The sequence below is a fragment of the Hydractinia symbiolongicarpus genome, chromosome 9 (genome assembly GCF_029227915.1).
Source record: "Hydractinia symbiolongicarpus strain clone_291-10 chromosome 9, HSymV2.1, whole genome shotgun sequence".
Taxonomy (NCBI): domain Eukaryota; kingdom Metazoa; phylum Cnidaria; class Hydrozoa; order Anthoathecata; family Hydractiniidae; genus Hydractinia; species Hydractinia symbiolongicarpus.
In genome coordinates, this window is record NC_079883.1 from 9,658,531 (window position 1) to 9,680,725 (window position 22,195).

At 40.5% G+C, this 22,195-nt stretch overlaps 5 protein-coding genes and 15 non-coding genes across 20 annotated transcripts in view; 5 read left to right on the forward strand and 15 right to left on the reverse strand.

Moving 5' to 3' along the window:
• The window catches only part of LOC130656728 (histone H1-delta-like), a 76,166-nt gene that overhangs the window by 3,880 nt on the left and 50,091 nt on the right, over positions 1-22,195 (forward strand). The window lies entirely within an intron of this gene.
• Positions 1,634-2,329, reverse strand: LOC130656729 (histone H2B, gonadal-like). Its single transcript, XM_057459643.1, has one exon. It carries the CDS (start codon positions 2,181-2,183, stop codon positions 1,779-1,781), a length of 405 nt encoding a protein of 134 aa, XP_057315626.1. The 5' UTR covers positions 2,184-2,329; the 3' UTR covers positions 1,634-1,778.
• On the forward strand, positions 3,046-3,164 carry LOC130661673 (5S ribosomal RNA). The gene has a single exon (XR_008988850.1). It is a non-coding gene; the product is annotated as a 5S ribosomal RNA (ribosomal RNA).
• Positions 3,493-3,657, reverse strand: LOC130659938 (U1 spliceosomal RNA). Its single transcript, XR_008987142.1, has one exon. It is a non-coding gene; the product is annotated as a U1 spliceosomal RNA (small nuclear RNA).
• On the reverse strand, positions 3,843-4,034 carry LOC130660987 (U2 spliceosomal RNA). The gene has a single exon (XR_008988182.1). It is a non-coding gene; the product is annotated as a U2 spliceosomal RNA (small nuclear RNA).
• On the reverse strand, positions 4,357-4,429 carry Trnar-acg (transfer RNA arginine (anticodon ACG)). Its single transcript has one exon. It is a non-coding gene; the product is annotated as a tRNA-Arg (tRNA).
• Positions 7,486-8,176, reverse strand: LOC130656734 (histone H2B, gonadal-like). Its single transcript, XM_057459647.1, has one exon. The coding sequence runs from the start codon at positions 8,033-8,035 to the stop codon at positions 7,631-7,633; it is 405 nt and encodes a 134-aa protein (XP_057315630.1). The 5' UTR covers positions 8,036-8,176; the 3' UTR covers positions 7,486-7,630.
• LOC130661675 (5S ribosomal RNA) lies at positions 8,898-9,016 on the forward strand. The gene has a single exon (XR_008988852.1). It is a non-coding gene; the product is annotated as a 5S ribosomal RNA (ribosomal RNA).
• LOC130659939 (U1 spliceosomal RNA) lies at positions 9,345-9,509 on the reverse strand. Its single transcript, XR_008987143.1, has one exon. It is a non-coding gene; the product is annotated as a U1 spliceosomal RNA (small nuclear RNA).
• On the reverse strand, positions 9,695-9,886 carry LOC130660989 (U2 spliceosomal RNA). The gene has a single exon (XR_008988184.1). It is a non-coding gene; the product is annotated as a U2 spliceosomal RNA (small nuclear RNA).
• Trnar-acg (transfer RNA arginine (anticodon ACG)) lies at positions 10,209-10,281 on the reverse strand. Its single transcript has one exon. It is a non-coding gene; the product is annotated as a tRNA-Arg (tRNA).
• LOC130656735 (histone H2B, gonadal-like) lies at positions 13,339-14,029 on the reverse strand. The gene has a single exon (XM_057459648.1). The coding sequence runs from the start codon at positions 13,886-13,888 to the stop codon at positions 13,484-13,486; it is 405 nt and encodes a 134-aa protein (XP_057315631.1). The 5' UTR covers positions 13,889-14,029; the 3' UTR covers positions 13,339-13,483.
• On the forward strand, positions 14,751-14,869 carry LOC130661676 (5S ribosomal RNA). Its single transcript, XR_008988854.1, has one exon. It is a non-coding gene; the product is annotated as a 5S ribosomal RNA (ribosomal RNA).
• LOC130659941 (U1 spliceosomal RNA) lies at positions 15,198-15,362 on the reverse strand. The gene has a single exon (XR_008987145.1). It is a non-coding gene; the product is annotated as a U1 spliceosomal RNA (small nuclear RNA).
• Positions 15,548-15,739, reverse strand: LOC130660990 (U2 spliceosomal RNA). Its single transcript, XR_008988186.1, has one exon. It is a non-coding gene; the product is annotated as a U2 spliceosomal RNA (small nuclear RNA).
• Trnar-acg (transfer RNA arginine (anticodon ACG)) lies at positions 16,062-16,134 on the reverse strand. Its single transcript has one exon. It is a non-coding gene; the product is annotated as a tRNA-Arg (tRNA).
• On the reverse strand, positions 19,191-19,881 carry LOC130656733 (histone H2B, gonadal-like). Its single transcript, XM_057459646.1, has one exon. The coding sequence runs from the start codon at positions 19,738-19,740 to the stop codon at positions 19,336-19,338; it is 405 nt and encodes a 134-aa protein (XP_057315629.1). The 5' UTR covers positions 19,741-19,881; the 3' UTR covers positions 19,191-19,335.
• Positions 20,603-20,721, forward strand: LOC130661677 (5S ribosomal RNA). The gene has a single exon (XR_008988855.1). It is a non-coding gene; the product is annotated as a 5S ribosomal RNA (ribosomal RNA).
• Positions 21,050-21,214, reverse strand: LOC130659942 (U1 spliceosomal RNA). The gene has a single exon (XR_008987146.1). It is a non-coding gene; the product is annotated as a U1 spliceosomal RNA (small nuclear RNA).
• On the reverse strand, positions 21,400-21,591 carry LOC130660991 (U2 spliceosomal RNA). The gene has a single exon (XR_008988187.1). It is a non-coding gene; the product is annotated as a U2 spliceosomal RNA (small nuclear RNA).

The window sequence follows — 22,195 nt, forward strand, 5'->3', positions numbered from 1 at the left end:
AAAGCTAGCCGTAATATTTTTTATGGATGTGTGGCTATAAAAATAGCCGTTTTTTGTTTGGTAAGATGCTTAGGCACGTTCCCCACGAATTCTTCTTGCCAACTGGATGTCTTTAGGCATGATTGTAACTCGTTTTGCGTGAATGGCACACAAGTTAGTATCCTCGAACAAGCCAACAAGGTACGCTTCAGAAGCCTCTTGCAGAGCCATAACGGCTGTGCTCTGGAATCGCAGATCTGTTTTGAAGTCCTGAGCAATTTCTCGCACAAGACGCTGGAAAGGCAACTTGCGGATCAAGAGCTCGGTTGACTTCTGGTATCTTCTGATTTCTCTGAGAGCAACTGTACCAGGTCTGTAACGATGTGGTTTTTTCACTCCTCCAGTAGCTGGTGCGCTTTTCCTCGCAGCTTTAGTGGCGAGTTGTTTTCGTGGAGCCTTTCCTCCAGTAGATTTACGTGCAGTTTGCTTTGTACGAGCCATATTTTAAGAAGTCGATGTAGTACGGATACACAAGACGGTCTAAAATGCACTATCGCGCCAAAGTTTTATTTCTCATATTGATTGACAGCTAAGGTTCAAAACAAACCATTTGATTGGTGCTAAGAAAGTAATTTCTGATTGGCTGCATAATGACATTACGCTCATTACTTTAACATTTTTATAAAATCTGTGTTTTTTGGCTACGGGAAAACGGCTGTATCTTCTGATACACAAAAGCTTTTGACTTTTTTTTTTTTTAGTAAGTAGCAGAAGGTTTGGCGAATTCCAACGATGCCAAATTTATTGCCTTACTGAAACATTAAGACCACGAATTTTTAAAAAAACTACAGTTTTACTTAAAAAAATGTACAAAATGTTCGGAACATTTTGTAATGACGCAACTCTATTGGTTAATTAGGGTGTTTCCACGAGCAGTAGGTAATTTTATGGCCTCTTTTTAAAGCTGTCTGAATTCTGTTAACTCAAACGTTGTTTTTGTACTCGTTCTGTACGCAACTATATCAATATGTCTGGACGCGGAAAAGGAGGTAAAGGATTGGGAAAAGGAGGTGCTAAACGTCACCGAAAAATTCTTCGTGATAACATTCAGGGAATCACAAAACCTGCTATTCGGCGTCTTGCTCGACGAGGTGGTGTCAAACGTATCTCTGGCCTTATCTATGAGGAAACCAGAGGTGTACTGAAGGTTTTCTTAGAGAATGTTATTCGTGATGCTGTAACCTACACAGAGCACGCTAAACGCAAGACCGTTACCGCTATGGATGTTGTTTATGCCTTAAAACGTCAAGGAAGAACTCTTTACGGATTCGGAGGTTAAGCGTTGTCATTGCTCAACAAAAACGGCTATTTTTATAGCCACAAATCTTTTAAAACATTACTTTGTGCACGCTTCCAAATTACACAATGTGTAAAGTCTTGTCACAGTTACATTTATTGCTATACGATACTATGTCATATATGACACAAAAAAAATTTAGAAATACTTTGTAGGGTTAATTTGCCTGGGAGTGTTTCCGTGAAAAGCTGGGTTAAGTTAAATGTAAGCAATAACATGGATCAATGTACTTGTCTTTTCTGCAAGTACAGCTAATAATACGTATGAAAAGTGAAGCTAATCCACACACACATGGGGAAGTATTTTAAATGTAGGCTAGTGTTCTTAAGCACATTATTTAGAAGTTTTATTAACTTCGGTTAACTTGTAGTGACGCCAAGTAAATGTTTTTTTAAAGATGTGTGGTCTTAAAAAAGACCGTTTGTGTTTGGTAGACGTTGGTTTACTTGCTGCTTGTGTATTTTGTGACGGCTTTTGTTCCTTCACTGACTGCGTGTTTTGCAAGTTCTCCAGGCAAGAGAAGACGTACTGCGGTTTGAATTTCACGAGAAGAGATGGTCGACTTTTTGTTTTGAAGAGCCAAACGCGAAGCTTCGGAAGCAATGCGCTCAAAGATGTCGTTGACAAATGAGTTCATGATGCTCATAGCTTTGCTTGAAACTCCGACATCTGGGTGAACTTGTTTCAAAACATTGTAGATGTAAATAGCATAACTTTCCTTTCTCTTTCTCTTGCGTTTCTTTTCACCAGTTCCACCAATCTTTCCTCCTTTTTTGCCGGCTCTTTTTTCACCTTTCTTGGCTACTTTAGGTGCCTGTTTTCCTCCTTTAGCTGCTGCGTCAGACATGGTTAAAAATTTTTGCTACTTAACTTGTAAATAAGCATTAAACTGCAAGTCAAAACTTTTTGTTTATAAGTAAAAAAATCGGATCGAATTCGATCCGAAAACGCCGATACGCAATTTAATTGGTTAAAAAAAAAATCTTTTGTTTAATACTTAATTATGATTGGTTAAAAAAACATGATTTCGATCCTATTTTTATGATGAAAAAACGAGTAAAGTTTATTTCGTTAACACTTACGTTAAATATTCGTACGTTTTTGTATTAACTTACAAATCAAATCGCAGTTATGTCTGGACGTGGAAAAGGTGGAAAAGCTAAGGCTAAAGCCAAGACAAGATCCTCAAGAGCTGGACTTCAATTTCCAGTCGGTAGAGTGCATAGATTCCTTCGTAGAGGGCACTATGCTAACCGAATTGGATCTGGAGCACCAGTTTACTTAGCAGCCGTCTTGGAATATTTATCTGCTGAGATATTGGAGTTGGCTGGTAACGCAGCAAGAGACAACAAAAAAGCTAGGATTATTCCAAGACATTTACAATTGGCTGTTCGTAATGATGAAGAATTAAACAAACTTTTGAGCGGTGTAACCATTGCAGCTGGTGGTGTTTTGCCAAACATTCAAGCTGTCTTACTCCCAAAGAAGAACGACAAAGGACAGAAGAAGTAAACCGCTACACTCAGAAAACAACGGCTATTTTTATAGCCACACATCTTTAAAAAAACATTGTTTTTTTCACAAAACTATAACCTTAAAGTCTAATAGATAATCCATGCATACGCCTTGTCCTAAGTAACTCAAAGAAATTAAATAAAAAAATTTGATCACAACGTCAAAATAAATTGCACGTATTTGCACCTACTAATGTCTACGGCCATACCACGATGAACACACCCGTTCTCGTCTGATCACGGAAGTTAAGCATCGTCGGGCCGGGATAGTACTTGGATGGGGGACCGCCTGGGAACTCCCGGTGTCGTAGGCTTTTCATTTTCATTTGCTGTGATATATTTCTTGTTATAACAATTAAGGAACGTGGCGGTTGTTGAAAGTGTTTCCTATGACATTTTCCTACGACATTTTCAGGTGATAGTACGAGAAAAAAGAGCTTTCAAATGCATACAAACTCGATCTATTGCCGATCATCCAATAACCCTGACGGAATGGCAAATAAAATAAAATTCCGCCGCCTTCCGAGGACTTATATCGCAATCACGTTTCGTAACAGCCAAGCGAGGTTTTACCTTAGCGTTTAAGTCACCACCGACATTTGGCCGCGCAACTTTTCTAAGCTCATTCATTTTGACTTAAGGAGGGGGCGAGCGCGGACGCAGGCCCCCACTACCAGAAATTGTACGGTCGAGTTACTGACGTTTGCAGTAATCGCAGAGGTCAGCCCAAGCGTAGTGCAATGCAAGAGCCTCACTCTGGAAGAAAACCCTCATTGATCAGTCTTTACTTCCCCGTCAGGTAAGTATGAGTTGGAACTGCACCGTAGCATGAGGGTACCCTTCAAAGTTTGTTAATGCTTGTGGCTTGAGTGTGTTATAAACTGCCGTGTCGCGGGGCATAGGCTGTATTCTCCCCCAGTGTACGCGTTTTGTTCCCGCCGTAGACTATGCAGAGTGCCGTCGGAAAGAGGACTGCTATTATTCTTTTATTGCTTATGTGGGCCGCCATCGGTAATAGTGCAACACCAAGGCAACCCGTGGTCACGGCGTGAATGAATCCACCTCCATGACCCAAGGCCAAAAATCAGATTAATATACTGACCATTCAGAGAATGGCCTACCAGATATTAAACTGATAAGAACAGATACTACACTTGATCTTAGCCATTAGGCCGAGAAGCGATAAAGAACAAGCGTTGCCATGATAGGCATCGTCCACACACCGTAACTGCTTGTGGAGCATGTCACGTTACTGTAAAGCTTACAACTGTCACCGCGTACGGATGGACGGCGACATAGTAAAAATCACGGCTGTTGATTTAGCCGTAGGATGGAGAGCGACTGTAGCGAGTGGATGGTAACTTACATGAATGCTAACAAAGGCGACGATACTAAGTGCGTGATATTACTTTCCAATATGTCTGCGTACATTCCGTTTATCAACGCATTACGCCAGAACGTGCGCGCGCGTTACACAGTAGACCATGCAGCCGAAATGCGACAGTGCGACCCTGCCAGGAGTCGAACCTGGAATCCCCTGATTCGTAGTCAGATGCCTTATCCATTGGGCCACAGGGCCATGCTTATGACTTCGCCCCATCGTCATTTTGGCTTGCGCATTCGTTTTACTTACGACAGAATTCTTCGTGTTTGTAGCCATGAAAGAAAGGGACTTCTGTGAGTGAATTTTTTTACTGTGGTCTAATAAAAAAGTCGAAACGCAGTGCCCAATATATGAATTGCTCCTAATAGCCGGAAACAGGCCGTGTCGATGATGTAGGCCGACATACGCAACGCAAACCAAAGAACGCTTTATGAAAATCCTAACACGAGCGCGGAAGAAGCCCAAATTAACAGACTAGATGTAATGCTGAAGACCTCAAACTCCAGCAGCTTCTCTTGCAGACTATTGCGTCGTACTACAAATAAAAATTAACATGCTTTCGCATAGTCGCGGCACCCAAAACGGACATTATACGATGTACAGAAACACACATTTCTGTTTTCGCGCCAAATCAATTCCCGGGAGTGGTACTTTTACGTCCGCATACTTCGCACCGTCTTAAATTATATCTCATTTACACGGTAATGTTTAGTATACTTCTACTGTGATAACAAGCATCGTTTATCGTTGGATTGTTGTAAGAAAACATTAAAAATGAGTGAAGCAGCTTCTCCAAAGAAAATCGCACCCAAGAAGAAACCTGCTGCAAAGAAGACAGCTGATCACCCTAAATATGTGGACATGATCAAGGCTGCTATCGCTACCCTAAAGGAACGCGGTGGTTCATCTCGCCAAGCTATTACAAAATATATTCATGCAAATTACAAAGTTGCTGAAAACTCAGATCATCATCTGAAAATGGCTCTTAAACGAGGAGTAACATCAGGCGATTTGATTCAAACTAAAGGCACTGGTGCTTCTGGATCATTCAAGCTAGGTCAGGTAAAAAAAGAAAAACCTAAGAAAAAGGCCGCAGCAAAAAAGCCAACGGCAAAGAAGCCTACTGCAAAGAAAAGTACACCAAAAAAGAAGCCAGCAAAGAAGAGCACGCCAAAGAAAGCAGCAAAGAAGCCTGCCACAAAGAAAGCCTCGGCTAAGAAACCAGCAGCTAAGAAACCCACAAAGAAGCCTGTTGCTAAAAAACCTGCAGCAAAGAAGGTCAAAAAGACTCCCAAAAAGGCAGCAAAGAAGACCGCAAAAAAATAATTTGTGTGTATCTGGCTATTACATTAACAAACGGCTATTTTTATAGCCACACATTTACAAAAAAACATTATCTTGGTACAAAGTTAAACTTGTTTAAGTCACTTAAACAGTTAAAAAAGAGTAAATTTAAGATTAGATTCCCTAAGTTTAAGTATTTTCGTTTTTAAATTTCTTATTTTCTTGCTTTTACTTTTCTTGCCCTTCATATTTTTAACATTGTCAAACTTTATGTAGCATAAAATTTTTATGTAGCATAAAATTTAAACAGAAAGCAGGACAAAGTTTGATATAAAAAGCTAGCCGTAATATTTTTTATGGATGTGTGGCTATAAAAATAGCCGTTTTTTGTTTGGTAAGATGCTTAGGCACGTTCCCCACGAATTCTTCTTGCCAACTGGATGTCTTTAGGCATGATTGTAACTCGTTTTGCGTGAATGGCACACAAGTTAGTATCCTCGAACAAGCCAACAAGGTACGCTTCAGAAGCCTCTTGCAGAGCCATAACGGCTGTGCTCTGGAATCGCAGATCTGTTTTGAAGTCCTGAGCAATTTCTCGCACAAGACGCTGGAAAGGCAACTTGCGGATCAAGAGCTCGGTTGACTTCTGGTATCTTCTGATTTCTCTGAGAGCAACTGTACCAGGTCTGTAACGATGTGGTTTTTTCACTCCTCCAGTAGCTGGTGCGCTTTTCCTCGCAGCTTTAGTGGCGAGTTGTTTTCGTGGAGCCTTTCCTCCAGTAGATTTACGTGCAGTTTGCTTTGTACGAGCCATATTTTAAGAAGTCGATGTAGTACGGATACACAAGACGGTCTAAAATGCACTATCGCGCCAAAGTTTTATTTCTCATATTGATTGACAGCTAAGGTTCAAAACAAACCATTTGATTGGTGCTAAGAAAGTAATTTCTGATTGGCTGCATAATGACATTACGCTCATTACTTTAACATTTTTATAAAATCTGTGTTTTTTGGCTACGGGAAAACGGCTGTATCTTCTGATACACAAAAGCTTTTGACTTTTTTTTTTTTTAGTAAGTAGCAGAAGGTTTGGCGAATTCCAACGATGCCAAATTTATTGCCTTACTGAAACATTAAGACCACGAATTTTTAAAAAAACTACAGTTTTACTTAAAAAAATGTACAAAATGTTCGGAACATTTTGTAATGACGCAACTCTATTGGTTAATTAGGGTGTTTCCACGAGCAGTAGGTAATTTTATGGCCTCTTTTTAAAGCTGTCTGAATTCTGTTAACTCAAACGTTGTTTTTGTACTCGTTCTGTACGCAACTATATCAATATGTCTGGACGCGGAAAAGGAGGTAAAGGATTGGGAAAAGGAGGTGCTAAACGTCACCGAAAAATTCTTCGTGATAACATTCAGGGAATCACAAAACCTGCTATTCGGCGTCTTGCTCGACGAGGTGGTGTCAAACGTATCTCTGGCCTTATCTATGAGGAAACCAGAGGTGTACTGAAGGTTTTCTTAGAGAATGTTATTCGTGATGCTGTAACCTACACAGAGCACGCTAAACGCAAGACCGTTACCGCTATGGATGTTGTTTATGCCTTAAAACGTCAAGGAAGAACTCTTTACGGATTCGGAGGTTAAGCGTTGTCATTGCTCAACAAAAACGGCTATTTTTATAGCCACAAATCTTTTAAAACATTACTTTGTGCACGCTTCCAAATTACACAATGTGTAAAGTCTTGTCACAGTTACATTTATTGCTATACGATACTATGTCATATATGACACAAAAAAAATTTAGAAATACTTTGTAGGGTTAATTTGCCTGGGAGTGTTTCCGTGAAAAGCTGGGTTAAGTTAAATGTAAGCAATAACATGGATCAATGTACTTGTCTTTTCTGCAAGTACAGCTAATAATACGTATGAAAAGTGAAGCTAATCCACACACACATGGGGAAGTATTTTAAATGTAGGCTAGTGTTCTTAAGCACATTATTTAGAAGTTTTATTAACTTCGGTTAACTTGTAGTGACGCCAAGTAAATGTTTTTTTAAAGATGTGTGGTCTTAAAAAAGACCGTTTGTGTTTGGTAGACGTTGGTTTACTTGCTGCTTGTGTATTTTGTGACGGCTTTTGTTCCTTCACTGACTGCGTGTTTTGCAAGTTCTCCAGGCAAGAGAAGACGTACTGCGGTTTGAATTTCACGAGAAGAGATGGTCGACTTTTTGTTTTGAAGAGCCAAACGCGAAGCTTCGGAAGCAATGCGCTCAAAGATGTCGTTGACAAATGAGTTCATGATGCTCATAGCTTTGCTTGAAACTCCGACATCTGGGTGAACTTGTTTCAAAACATTGTAGATGTAAATAGCATAACTTTCCTTTCTCTTTCTCTTGCGTTTCTTTTCACCAGTTCCACCAATCTTTCCTCCTTTTTTGCCGGCTCTTTTTTCACCTTTCTTGGCTACTTTAGGTGCCTGTTTTCCTCCTTTAGCTGCTGCGTCAGACATGGTTAAAAATTTTTGCTACTTAACTTGTAAATAAGCATTAAACTGCAAGTCAAAACTTTTTGTTTATAAGTAAAAAAATCGGATCGAATTCGATCCGAAAACGCCGATACGCAATTTAATTGGTTAAAAAAAAAATCTTTTGTTTAATACTTAATTATGATTGGTTAAAAAAACATGATTTCGATCCTATTTTTATGATGAAAAAACGAGTAAAGTTTATTTCGTTAACACTTACGTTAAATATTCGTACGTTTTTGTATTAACTTACAAATCAAATCGCAGTTATGTCTGGACGTGGAAAAGGTGGAAAAGCTAAGGCTAAAGCCAAGACAAGATCCTCAAGAGCTGGACTTCAATTTCCAGTCGGTAGAGTGCATAGATTCCTTCGTAGAGGGCACTATGCTAACCGAATTGGATCTGGAGCACCAGTTTACTTAGCAGCCGTCTTGGAATATTTATCTGCTGAGATATTGGAGTTGGCTGGTAACGCAGCAAGAGACAACAAAAAAGCTAGGATTATTCCAAGACATTTACAATTGGCTGTTCGTAATGATGAAGAATTAAACAAACTTTTGAGCGGTGTAACCATTGCAGCTGGTGGTGTTTTGCCAAACATTCAAGCTGTCTTACTCCCAAAGAAGAACGACAAAGGACAGAAGAAGTAAACCGCTACACTCAGAAAACAACGGCTATTTTTATAGCCACACATCTTTAAAAAAACATTGTTTTTTTCACAAAACTATAACCTTAAAGTCTAATAGATAATCCATGCATACGCCTTGTCCTAAGTAACTCAAAGAAATTAAATAAAAAAATTTGATCACAACGTCAAAATAAATTGCACGTATTTGCACCTACTAATGTCTACGGCCATACCACGATGAACACACCCGTTCTCGTCTGATCACGGAAGTTAAGCATCGTCGGGCCGGGATAGTACTTGGATGGGGGACCGCCTGGGAACTCCCGGTGTCGTAGGCTTTTCATTTTCATTTGCAGTGATATATTTCTTGTTATAACAATTAAGGAACGTGGCGGTTGTTGAAAGTGTTTCCTATGACATTTTCCTACGACATTTTCAGGTGATAGTACGAGAAAAAAGAGCTTTCAAATGCATACAAACTCGATCTATTGCCGATCATCCAATAACCCTGACGGAATGGCAAATAAAATAAAATTCCGCCGCCTTCCGAGGACTTATATCGCAATCACGTTTCGTAACAGCCAAGCGAGGTTTTACCTTAGCGTTTAAGTCACCACCGACATTTGGCCGCGCAACTTTTCTAAGCTCATTCATTTTGACTTAAGGAGGGGGCGAGCGCGGACGCAGGCCCCCACTACCAGAAATTGTACGGTCGAGTTACTGACGTTTGCAGTAATCGCAGAGGTCAGCCCAAGCGTAGTGCAATGCAAGAGCCTCACTCTGGAAGAAAACCCTCATTGATCAGTCTTTACTTCCCCGTCAGGTAAGTATGAGTTGGAACTGCACCGTAGCATGAGGGTACCCTTCAAAGTTTGTTAATGCTTGTGGCTTGAGTGTGTTATAAACTGCCGTGTCGCGGGGCATAGGCTGTATTCTCCCCCAGTGTACGCGTTTTGTTCCCGCCGTAGACTATGCAGAGTGCCGTCGGAAAGAGGACTGCTATTATTCTTTTATTGCTTATGTGGGCCGCCATCGGTAATAGTGCAACACCAAGGCAACCCGTGGTCACGGCGTGAATGAATCCACCTCCATGACCCAAGGCCAAAAATCAGATTAATATACTGACCATTCAGAGAATGGCCTACCAGATATTAAACTGATAAGAACAGATACTACACTTGATCTTAGCCATTAGGCCGAGAAGCGATAAAGAACAAGCGTTGCCATGATAGGCATCGTCCACACACCGTAACTGCTTGTGGAGCATGTCACGTTACTGTAAAGCTTACAACTGTCACCGCGTACGGATGGACGGCGACATAGTAAAAATCACGGCTGTTGATTTAGCCGTAGGATGGAGAGCGACTGTAGCGAGTGGATGGTAACTTACATGAATGCTAACAAAGGCGACGATACTAAGTGCGTGATATTACTTTCCAATATGTCTGCGTACATTCCGTTTATCAACGCATTACGCCAGAACGTGCGCGCGCGTTACACAGTAGACCATGCAGCCGAAATGCGACAGTGCGACCCTGCCAGGAGTCGAACCTGGAATCCCCTGATTCGTAGTCAGATGCCTTATCCATTGGGCCACAGGGCCATGCTTATGACTTCGCCCCATCGTCATTTTGGCTTGCGCATTCGTTTTACTTACGACAGAATTCTTCGTGTTTGTAGCCATGAAAGAAAGGGACTTCTGTGAGTGAATTTTTTTACTGTGGTCTAATAAAAAAGTCGAAACGCAGTGCCCAATATATGAATTGCTCCTAATAGCCGGAAACAGGCCGTGTCGATGATGTAGGCCGACATACGCAACGCAAACCAAAGAACGCTTTATGAAAATCCTAACACGAGCGCGGAAGAAGCCCAAATTAACAGACTAGATGTAATGCTGAAGACCTCAAACTCCAGCAGCTTCTCTTGCAGACTATTGCGTCGTACTACAAATAAAAATTAACATGCTTTCGCATAGTCGCGGCACCCAAAACGGACATTATACGATGTACAGAAACACACATTTCTGTTTTCGCGCCAAATCAATTCCCGGGAGTGGTACTTTTACGTCCGCATACTTCGCACCGTCTTAAATTATATCTCATTTACACGGTAATGTTTAGTATACTTCTACTGTGATAACAAGCATCGTTTATCGTTGGATTGTTGTAAGAAAACATTAAAAATGAGTGAAGCAGCTTCTCCAAAGAAAATCGCACCCAAGAAGAAACCTGCTGCAAAGAAGACAGCTGATCACCCTAAATATGTGGACATGATCAAGGCTGCTATCGCTACCCTAAAGGAACGCGGTGGTTCATCTCGCCAAGCTATTACAAAATATATTCATGCAAATTACAAAGTTGCTGAAAACTCAGATCATCATCTGAAAATGGCTCTTAAACGAGGAGTAACATCAGGCGATTTGATTCAAACTAAAGGCACTGGTGCTTCTGGATCATTCAAGCTAGGTCAGGTAAAAAAAGAAAAACCTAAGAAAAAGGCCGCAGCAAAAAAGCCAACGGCAAAGAAGCCTACTGCAAAGAAAAGTACACCAAAAAAGAAGCCAGCAAAGAAGAGCACGCCAAAGAAAGCAGCAAAGAAGCCTGCCACAAAGAAAGCCTCGGCTAAGAAACCAGCAGCTAAGAAACCCACAAAGAAGCCTGTTGCTAAAAAACCTGCAGCAAAGAAGGTCAAAAAGACTCCCAAAAAGGCAGCAAAGAAGACCGCAAAAAAATAATTTGTGTGTATCTGGCTATTACATTAACAAACGGCTATTTTTATAGCCACACATTTACAAAAAAACATTATCTTGGTACAAAGTTAAACTTGTTTAAGTCACTTAAACAGTTAAAAAAGAGTAAATTTAAGATTAGATTCCCTAAGTTTAAGTATTTTCGTTTTTAAATTTCTTATTTTCTTGCTTTTACTTTTCTTGCCCTTCATATTTTTAACATTGTCAAACTTTATGTAGCATAAAATTTTTATGTAGCATAAAATTTAAACAGAAAGCAGGACAAAGTTTGATATAAAAAGCTAGCCGTAATATTTTTTATGGATGTGTGGCTATAAAAATAGCCGTTTTTTGTTTGGTAAGATGCTTAGGCACGTTCCCACACGAATTCTTCTTGCCAACTGGATGTCTTTAGGCATGATTGTAACTCGTTTTGCGTGAATGGCACACAAGTTAGTATCCTCGAACAAGCCAACAAGGTACGCTTCAGAAGCCTCTTGCAGAGCCATAACGGCTGTGCTCTGGAATCGCAGATCTGTTTTGAAGTCCTGAGCAATTTCTCGCACAAGACGCTGGAAAGGCAACTTGCGGATCAAGAGCTCGGTTGACTTCTGGTATCTTCTGATTTCTCTGAGAGCAACTGTACCAGGTCTGTAACGATGTGGTTTTTTCACTCCTCCAGTAGCTGGTGCGCTTTTCCTCGCAGCTTTAGTGGCGAGTTGTTTTCGTGGAGCCTTTCCTCCAGTAGATTTACGTGCAGTTTGCTTTGTACGAGCCATATTTTAAGAAGTCGATGTAGTACGGATACACAAGACGGTCTAAAATGCACTATCGCGCCAAAGTTTTATTTCTCATATTGATTGACAGCTAAGGTTCAAAACAAACCATTTGATTGGTGCTAAGAAAGTAATTTCTGATTGGCTGCATAATGACATTACGCTCATTACTTTAACATTTTTATAAAATCTGTGTTTTTTGGCTACGGGAAAACGGCTGTATCTTCTGATACACAAAAGCTTTTGACTTTTTTTTTTTTTAGTAAGTAGCAGAAGGTTTGGCGAATTCCAACGATGCCAAATTTATTGCCTTACTGAAACATTAAGACCACGAATTTTTAAAAAAACTACAGTTTTACTTAAAAAAATGTACAAAATGTTCGGAACATTTTGTAATGACGCAACTCTATTGGTTAATTAGGGTGTTTCCACGAGCAGTAGGTAATTTTATGGCCTCTTTTTAAAGCTGTCTGAATTCTGTTAACTCAAACGTTGTTTTTGTACTCGTTCTGTACGCAACTATATCAATATGTCTGGACGCGGAAAAGGAGGTAAAGGATTGGGAAAAGGAGGTGCTAAACGTCACCGAAAAATTCTTCGTGATAACATTCAGGGAATCACAAAACCTGCTATTCGGCGTCTTGCTCGACGAGGTGGTGTCAAACGTATCTCTGGCCTTATCTATGAGGAAACCAGAGGTGTACTGAAGGTTTTCTTAGAGAATGTTATTCGTGATGCTGTAACCTACACAGAGCACGCTAAACGCAAGACCGTTACCGCTATGGATGTTGTTTATGCCTTAAAACGTCAAGGAAGAACTCTTTACGGATTCGGAGGTTAAGCGTTGTCATTGCTCAACAAAAACGGCTATTTTTATAGCCACAAATCTTTTAAAACATTACTTTGTGCACGCTTCCAAATTACACAATGTGTAAAGTCTTGTCACAGTTACATTTATTGCTATACGATACTATGTCATATATGACACAAAAAAAATTTAGAAATACTTTGTAGGGTTAATTTGCCTGGGAGTGTTTCCGTGAAAAGCTGGGTTAAGTTAAATGTAAGCAATAACATGGATCAATGTACTTGTCTTTTCTGCAAGTACAGCTAATAATACGTATGAAAAGTGAAGCTAATCCACACACACATGGGGAAGTATTTTAAATGTAGGCTAGTGTTCTTAAGCACATTATTTAGAAGTTTTATTAACTTCGGTTAACTTGTAGTGACGCCAAGTAAATGTTTTTTTAAAGATGTGTGGTCTTAAAAAAGACCGTTTGTGTTTGGTAGACGTTGGTTTACTTGCTGCTTGTGTATTTTGTGACGGCTTTTGTTCCTTCACTGACTGCGTGTTTTGCAAGTTCTCCAGGCAAGAGAAGACGTACTGCGGTTTGAATTTCACGAGAAGAGATGGTCGACTTTTTGTTTTGAAGAGCCAAACGCGAAGCTTCGGAAGCAATGCGCTCAAAGATGTCGTTGACAAATGAGTTCATGATGCTCATAGCTTTGCTTGAAACTCCGACATCTGGGTGAACTTGTTTCAAAACATTGTAGATGTAAATAGCATAACTTTCCTTTCTCTTTCTCTTGCGTTTCTTTTCACCAGTTCCACCAATCTTTCCTCCTTTTTTGCCGGCTCTTTTTTCACCTTTCTTGGCTACTTTAGGTGCCTGTTTTCCTCCTTTAGCTGCTGCGTCAGACATGGTTAAAAATTTTTGCTACTTAACTTGTAAATAAGCATTAAACTGCAAGTCAAAACTTTTTGTTTATAAGTAAAAAAATCGGATCGAATTCGATCCGAAAACGCCGATACGCAATTTAATTGGTTAAAAAAAAAATCTTTTGTTTAATACTTAATTATGATTGGTTAAAAAAACATGATTTCGATCCTATTTTTATGATGAAAAAACGAGTAAAGTTTATTTCGTTAACACTTACGTTAAATATTCGTACGTTTTTGTATTAACTTACAAATCAAATCGCAGTTATGTCTGGACGTGGAAAAGGTGGAAAAGCTAAGGCTAAAGCCAAGACAAGATCCTCAAGAGCTGGACTTCAATTTCCAGTCGGTAGAGTGCATAGATTCCTTCGTAGAGGGCACTATGCTAACCGAATTGGATCTGGAGCACCAGTTTACTTAGCAGCCGTCTTGGAATATTTATCTGCTGAGATATTGGAGTTGGCTGGTAACGCAGCAAGAGACAACAAAAAAGCTAGGATTATTCCAAGACATTTACAATTGGCTGTTCGTAATGATGAAGAATTAAACAAACTTTTGAGCGGTGTAACCATTGCAGCTGGTGGTGTTTTGCCAAACATTCAAGCTGTCTTACTCCCAAAGAAGAACGACAAAGGACAGAAGAAGTAAACCGCTACACTCAGAAAACAACGGCTATTTTTATAGCCACACATCTTTAAAAAAACATTGTTTTTTTCACAAAACTATAACCTTAAAGTCTAATAGATAATCCATGCATACGCCTTGTCCTAAGTAACTCAAAGAAATTAAATAAAAAAATTTGATCACAACGTCAAAATAAATTGCACGTATTTGCACCTACTAATGTCTACGGCCATACCACGATGAACACACCCGTTCTCGTCTGATCACGGAAGTTAAGCATCGTCGGGCCGGGATAGTACTTGGATGGGGGACCGCCTGGGAACTCCCGGTGTCGTAGGCTTTTCATTTTCATTTGCTGTGATATATTTCTTGTTATAACAATTAAGGAACGTGGCGGTTGTTGAAAGTGTTTCCTATGACATTTTCCTACGACATTTTCAGGTGATAGTACGAGAAAAAAGAGCTTTCAAATGCATACAAACTCGATCTATTGCCGATCATCCAATAACCCTGACGGAATGGCAAATAAAATAAAATTCCGCCGCCTTCCGAGGACTTATATCGCAATCACGTTTCGTAACAGCCAAGCGAGGTTTTACCTTAGCGTTTAAGTCACCACCGACATTTGGCCGCGCAACTTTTCTAAGCTCATTCATTTTGACTTAAGGAGGGGGCGAGCGCGGACGCAGGCCCCCACTACCAGAAATTGTACGGTCGAGTTACTGACGTTTGCAGTAATCGCAGAGGTCAGCCCAAGCGTAGTGCAATGCAAGAGCCTCACTCTGGAAGAAAACCCTCATTGATCAGTCTTTACTTCCCCGTCAGGTAAGTATGAGTTGGAACTGCACCGTAGCATGAGGGTACCCTTCAAAGTTTGTTAATGCTTGTGGCTTGAGTGTGTTATAAACTGCCGTGTCGCGGGGCATAGGCTGTATTCTCCCCCAGTGTACGCGTTTTGTTCCCGCCGTAGACTATGCAGAGTGCCGTCGGAAAGAGGACTGCTATTATTCTTTTATTGCTTATGTGGGCCGCCATCGGTAATAGTGCAACACCAAGGCAACCCGTGGTCACGGCGTGAATGAATCCACCTCCATGACCCAAGGCCAAAAATCAGATTAATATACTGACCATTCAGAGAATGGCCTACCAGATATTAAACTGATAAGAACAGATACTACACTTGATCTTAGCCATTAGGCCGAGAAGCGATAAAGAACAAGCGTTGCCATGATAGGCATCGTCCACACACCGTAACTGCTTGTGGAGCATGTCACGTTACTGTAAAGCTTACAACTGTCACCGCGTACGGATGGACGGCGACATAGTAAAAATCACGGCTGTTGATTTAGCCGTAGGATGGAGAGCGACTGTAGCGAGTGGATGGTAACTTACATGAATGCTAACAAAGGCGACGATACTAAGTGCGTGATATTACTTTCCAATATGTCTGCGTACATTCCGTTTATCAACGCATTACGCCAGAACGTGCGCGCGCGTTACACAGTAGACCATGCAGCCGAAATGCGACAGTGCGACCCTGCCAGGAGTCGAACCTGGAATCCCCTGATTCGTAGTCAGATGCCTTATCCATTGGGCCACAGGGCCATGCTTATGACTTCGCCCCATCGTCATTTTGGCTTGCGCATTCGTTTTACTTACGACAGAATTCTTCGTGTTTGTAGCCATGAAAGAAAGGGACTTCTGTGAGTGAATTTTTTTACTGTGGTCTAATAAAAAAGTCGAAACGCAGTGCCCAATATATGAATTGCTCCTAATAGCCGGAAACAGGCCGTGTCGATGATGTAGGCCGACATACGCAACGCAAACCAAAGAACGCTTTATGAAAATCCTAACACGAGCGCGGAAGAAGCCCAAATTAACAGACTAGATGTAATGCTGAAGACCTCAAACTCCAGCAGCTTCTCTTGCAGACTATTGCGTCGTACTACAAATAAAAATTAACATGCTTTCGCATAGTCGCGGCACCCAAAACGGACATTATACGATGTACAGAAACACACATTTCTGTTTTCGCGCCAAATCAATTCCCGGGAGTGGTACTTTTACGTCCGCATACTTCGCACCGTCTTAAATTATATCTCATTTACACGGTAATGTTTAGTATACTTCTACTGTGATAACAAGCATCGTTTATCGTTGGATTGTTGTAAGAAAACATTAAAAATGAGTGAAGCAGCTTCTCCAAAGAAAATCGCACCCAAGAAGAAACCTGCTGCAAAGAAGACAGCTGATCACCCTAAATATGTGGACATGATCAAGGCTGCTATCGCTACCCTAAAGGAACGCGGTGGTTCATCTCGCCAAGCTATTACAAAATATATTCATGCAAATTACAAAGTTGCTGAAAACTCAGATCATCATCTGAAAATGGCTCTTAAACGAGGAGTAACATCAGGCGATTTGATTCAAACTAAAGGCACTGGTGCTTCTGGATCATTCAAGCTAGGTCAGGTAAAAAAAGAAAAACCTAAGAAAAAGGCCGCAGCAAAAAAGCCAACGGCAAAGAAGCCTACTGCAAAGAAAAGTACACCAAAAAAGAAGCCAGCAAAGAAGAGCACGCCAAAGAAAGCAGCAAAGAAGCCTGCCACAAAGAAAGCCTCGGCTAAGAAACCAGCAGCTAAGAAACCCACAAAGAAGCCTGTTGCTAAAAAACCTGCAGCAAAGAAGGTCAAAAAGACTCCCAAAAAGGCAGCAAAGAAGACCGCAAAAAAATAATTTGTGTGTATCTGGCTATTACATTAACAAACGGCTATTTTTATAGCCACACATTTACAAAAAAACATTATCTTGGTACAAAGTTAAACTTGTTTAAGTCACTTAAACAGTTAAAAAAGAGTAAATTTAAGATTAGATTCCCTAAGTTTAAGTATTTTCGTTTTTAAATTTCTTATTTTCTTGCTTTTACTTTTCTTGCCCTTCATATTTTTAACATTGTCAAACTTTATGTAGCATAAAATTTTTATGTAGCATAAAATTTAAACAGAAAGCAGGACAAAGTTTGATATAAAAAGCTAGCCGTAATATTTTTTATGGATGTGTGGCTATAAAAATAGCCGTTTTTTGTTTGGTAAGATGCTTAGGCACGTTCCCCACGAATTCTTCTTGCCAACTGGATGTCTTTAGGCATGATTGTAACTCGTTTTGCGTGAATGGCACACAAGTTAGTATCCTCGAACAAGCCAACAAGGTACGCTTCAGAAGCCTCTTGCAGAGCCATAACGGCTGTGCTCTGGAATCGCAGATCTGTTTTGAAGTCCTGAGCAATTTCTCGCACAAGACGCTGGAAAGGCAACTTGCGGATCAAGAGCTCGGTTGACTTCTGGTATCTTCTGATTTCTCTGAGAGCAACTGTACCAGGTCTGTAACGATGTGGTTTTTTCACTCCTCCAGTAGCTGGTGCGCTTTTCCTCGCAGCTTTAGTGGCGAGTTGTTTTCGTGGAGCCTTTCCTCCAGTAGATTTACGTGCAGTTTGCTTTGTACGAGCCATATTTTAAGAAGTCGATGTAGTACGGATACACAAGACGGTCTAAAATGCACTATCGCGCCAAAGTTTTATTTCTCATATTGATTGACAGCTAAGGTTCAAAACAAACCATTTGATTGGTGCTAAGAAAGTAATTTCTGATTGGCTGCATAATGACATTACGCTCATTACTTTAACATTTTTATAAAATCTGTGTTTTTTGGCTACGGGAAAACGGCTGTATCTTCTGATACACAAAAGCTTTTGACTTTTTTTTTTTTTAGTAAGTAGCAGAAGGTTTGGCGAATTCCAACGATGCCAAATTTATTGCCTTACTGAAACATTAAGACCACGAATTTTTAAAAAAACTACAGTTTTACTTAAAAAAATGTACAAAATGTTCGGAACATTTTGTAATGACGCAACTCTATTGGTTAATTAGGGTGTTTCCACGAGCAGTAGGTAATTTTATGGCCTCTTTTTAAAGCTGTCTGAATTCTGTTAACTCAAACGTTGTTTTTGTACTCGTTCTGTACGCAACTATATCAATATGTCTGGACGCGGAAAAGGAGGTAAAGGATTGGGAAAAGGAGGTGCTAAACGTCACCGAAAAATTCTTCGTGATAACATTCAGGGAATCACAAAACCTGCTATTCGGCGTCTTGCTCGACGAGGTGGTGTCAAACGTATCTCTGGCCTTATCTATGAGGAAACCAGAGGTGTACTGAAGGTTTTCTTAGAGAATGTTATTCGTGATGCTGTAACCTACACAGAGCACGCTAAACGCAAGACCGTTACCGCTATGGATGTTGTTTATGCCTTAAAACGTCAAGGAAGAACTCTTTACGGATTCGGAGGTTAAGCGTTGTCATTGCTCAACAAAAACGGCTATTTTTATAGCCACAAATCTTTTAAAACATTACTTTGTGCACGCTTCCAAATTACACAATGTGTAAAGTCTTGTCACAGTTACATTTATTGCTATACGATACTATGTCATATATGACACAAAAAAAATTTAGAAATACTTTGTAGGGTTAATTTGCCTGGGAGTGTTTCCGTGAAAAGCTGGGTTAAGTTAAATGTAAGCAATAACATGGATCAATGTACTTGTCTTTTCTGCAAGTACAGCTAATAATACGTATGAAAAGTGAAGCTAATCCACACACACATGGGGAAGTATTTTAAATGTAGGCTAGTGTTCTTAAGCACATTATTTAGAAGTTTTATTAACTTCGGTTAACTTGTAGTGACGCCAAGTAAATGTTTTTTTAAAGATGTGTGGTCTTAAAAAAGACCGTTTGTGTTTGGTAGACGTTGGTTTACTTGCTGCTTGTGTATTTTGTGACGGCTTTTGTTCCTTCACTGACTGCGTGTTTTGCAAGTTCTCCAGGCAAGAGAAGACGTACTGCGGTTTGAATTTCACGAGAAGAGATGGTCGACTTTTTGTTTTGAAGAGCCAAACGCGAAGCTTCGGAAGCAATGCGCTCAAAGATGTCGTTGACAAATGAGTTCATGATGCTCATAGCTTTGCTTGAAACTCCGACATCTGGGTGAACTTGTTTCAAAACATTGTAGATGTAAATAGCATAACTTTCCTTTCTCTTTCTCTTGCGTTTCTTTTCACCAGTTCCACCAATCTTTCCTCCTTTTTTGCCGGCTCTTTTTTCACCTTTCTTGGCTACTTTAGGTGCCTGTTTTCCTCCTTTAGCTGCTGCGTCAGACATGGTTAAAAATTTTTGCTACTTAACTTGTAAATAAGCATTAAACTGCAAGTCAAAACTTTTTGTTTATAAGTAAAAAAATCGGATCGAATTCGATCCGAAAACGCCGATACGCAATTTAATTGGTTAAAAAAAAAATCTTTTGTTTAATACTTAATTATGATTGGTTAAAAAAACATGATTTCGATCCTATTTTTATGATGAAAAAACGAGTAAAGTTTATTTCGTTAACACTTACGTTAAATATTCGTACGTTTTTGTATTAACTTACAAATCAAATCGCAGTTATGTCTGGACGTGGAAAAGGTGGAAAAGCTAAGGCTAAAGCCAAGACAAGATCCTCAAGAGCTGGACTTCAATTTCCAGTCGGTAGAGTGCATAGATTCCTTCGTAGAGGGCACTATGCTAACCGAATTGGATCTGGAGCACCAGTTTACTTAGCAGCCGTCTTGGAATATTTATCTGCTGAGATATTGGAGTTGGCTGGTAACGCAGCAAGAGACAACAAAAAAGCTAGGATTATTCCAAGACATTTACAATTGGCTGTTCGTAATGATGAAGAATTAAACAAACTTTTGAGCGGTGTAACCATTGCAGCTGGTGGTGTTTTGCCAAACATTCAAGCTGTCTTACTCCCAAAGAAGAACGACAAAGGACAGAAGAAGTAAACCGCTACACTCAGAAAACAACGGCTATTTTTATAGCCACACATCTTTAAAAAAACATTGTTTTTTTCACAAAACTATAACCTTAAAGTCTAATAGATAATCCATGCATACGCCTTGTCCTAAGTAACTCAAAGAAATTAAATAAAAAAATTTGATCACAACGTCAAAATAAATTGCACGTATTTGCACCTACTAATGTCTACGGCCATACCACGATGAACACACCCGTTCTCGTCTGATCACGGAAGTTAAGCATCGTCGGGCCGGGATAGTACTTGGATGGGGGACCGCCTGGGAACTCCCGGTGTCGTAGGCTTTTCATTTTCATTTGCTGTGATATATTTCTTGTTATAACAATTAAGGAACGTGGCGGTTGTTGAAAGTGTTTCCTATGACATTTTCCTACGACATTTTCAGGTGATAGTACGAGAAAAAAGAGCTTTCAAATGCATACAAACTCGATCTATTGCCGATCATCCAATAACCCTGACGGAATGGCAAATAAAATAAAATTCCGCCGCCTTCCGAGGACTTATATCGCAATCACGTTTCGTAACAGCCAAGCGAGGTTTTACCTTAGCGTTTAAGTCACCACCGACATTTGGCCGCGCAACTTTTCTAAGCTCATTCATTTTGACTTAAGGAGGGGGCGAGCGCGGACGCAGGCCCCCACTACCAGAAATTGTACGGTCGAGTTACTGACGTTTGCAGTAATCGCAGAGGTCAGCCCAAGCGTAGTGCAATGCAAGAGCCTCACTCTGGAAGAAAACCCTCATTGATCAGTCTTTACTTCCCCGTCAGGTAAGTATGAGTTGGAACTGCACCGTAGCATGAGGGTACCCTTCAAAGTTTGTTAATGCTTGTGGCTTGAGTGTGTTATAAACTGCCGTGTCGCGGGGCATAGGCTGTATTCTCCCCCAGTGTACGCGTTTTGTTCCCGCCGTAGACTATGCAGAGTGCCGTCGGAAAGAGGACTGCTATTATTCTTTTATTGCTTATGTGGGCCGCCATCGGTAATAGTGCAACACCAAGGCAACCCGTGGTCACGGCGTGAATGAATCCACCTCCATGACCCAAGGCCAAAAATCAGATTAATATACTGACCATTCAGAGAATGGCCTACCAGATATTAAACTGATAAGAACAGATACTACACTTGATCTTAGCCATTAGGCCGAGAAGCGATAAAGAACAAGCGTTGCCATGATAGGCATCGTCCACACACCGTAACTGCTTGTGGAGCATGTCACGTTACTGTAAAGCTTACAACTGTCACCGCGTACGGATGGACGGCGACATAGTAAAAATCACGGCTGTTGATTTAGCCGTAGGATGGAGAGCGACTGTAGCGAGTGGATGGTAACTTACATGAATGCTAACAAAGGCGACGATACTAAGTGCGTGATATTACTTTCCAATATGTCTGCGTACATTCCGTTTATCAACGCATTACGCCAGAACGTGCGCGCGCGTTACACAGTAGACCATGCAGCCGAAATGCGACAGTGCGACCCTGCCAGGAGTCGAACCTGGAATCCCCTGATTCGTAGTCAGATGCCTTATCCATTGGGCCACAGGGCCATGCTTATGACTTCGCCCCATCGTCATTTTGGCTTGCGCATTCGTTTTACTTACGACAGAATTCTTCGTGTTTGTAGCCATGAAAGAAAGGGACTTCTGTGAGTGAATTTTTTTACTGTGGTCTAATAAAAAAGTCGAAACGCAGTGCCCAATATATGAATTGCTCCTAATAGCCGGAAACAGGCCGTGTCGATGATGTAGGCCGACAT

What these genes read in the sequence shown, in the direction of transcription:
- LOC130656734 (XM_057459647.1), bottom strand. Translation starts at nt 8,035, where the DNA reads ATGTCTGACGCAGCAGCTAAAGGAGGAAAACAGGCACCTAAAGTAGCC.
- LOC130656733 (XM_057459646.1), bottom strand. Translation starts at nt 19,740, where the DNA reads ATGTCTGACGCAGCAGCTAAAGGAGGAAAACAGGCACCTAAAGTAGCC.
- LOC130656735 (XM_057459648.1), bottom strand. Translation starts at nt 13,888, where the DNA reads ATGTCTGACGCAGCAGCTAAAGGAGGAAAACAGGCACCTAAAGTAGCC.
- LOC130656729 (XM_057459643.1), bottom strand. Translation starts at nt 2,183, where the DNA reads ATGTCTGACGCAGCAGCTAAAGGAGGAAAACAGGCACCTAAAGTAGCC.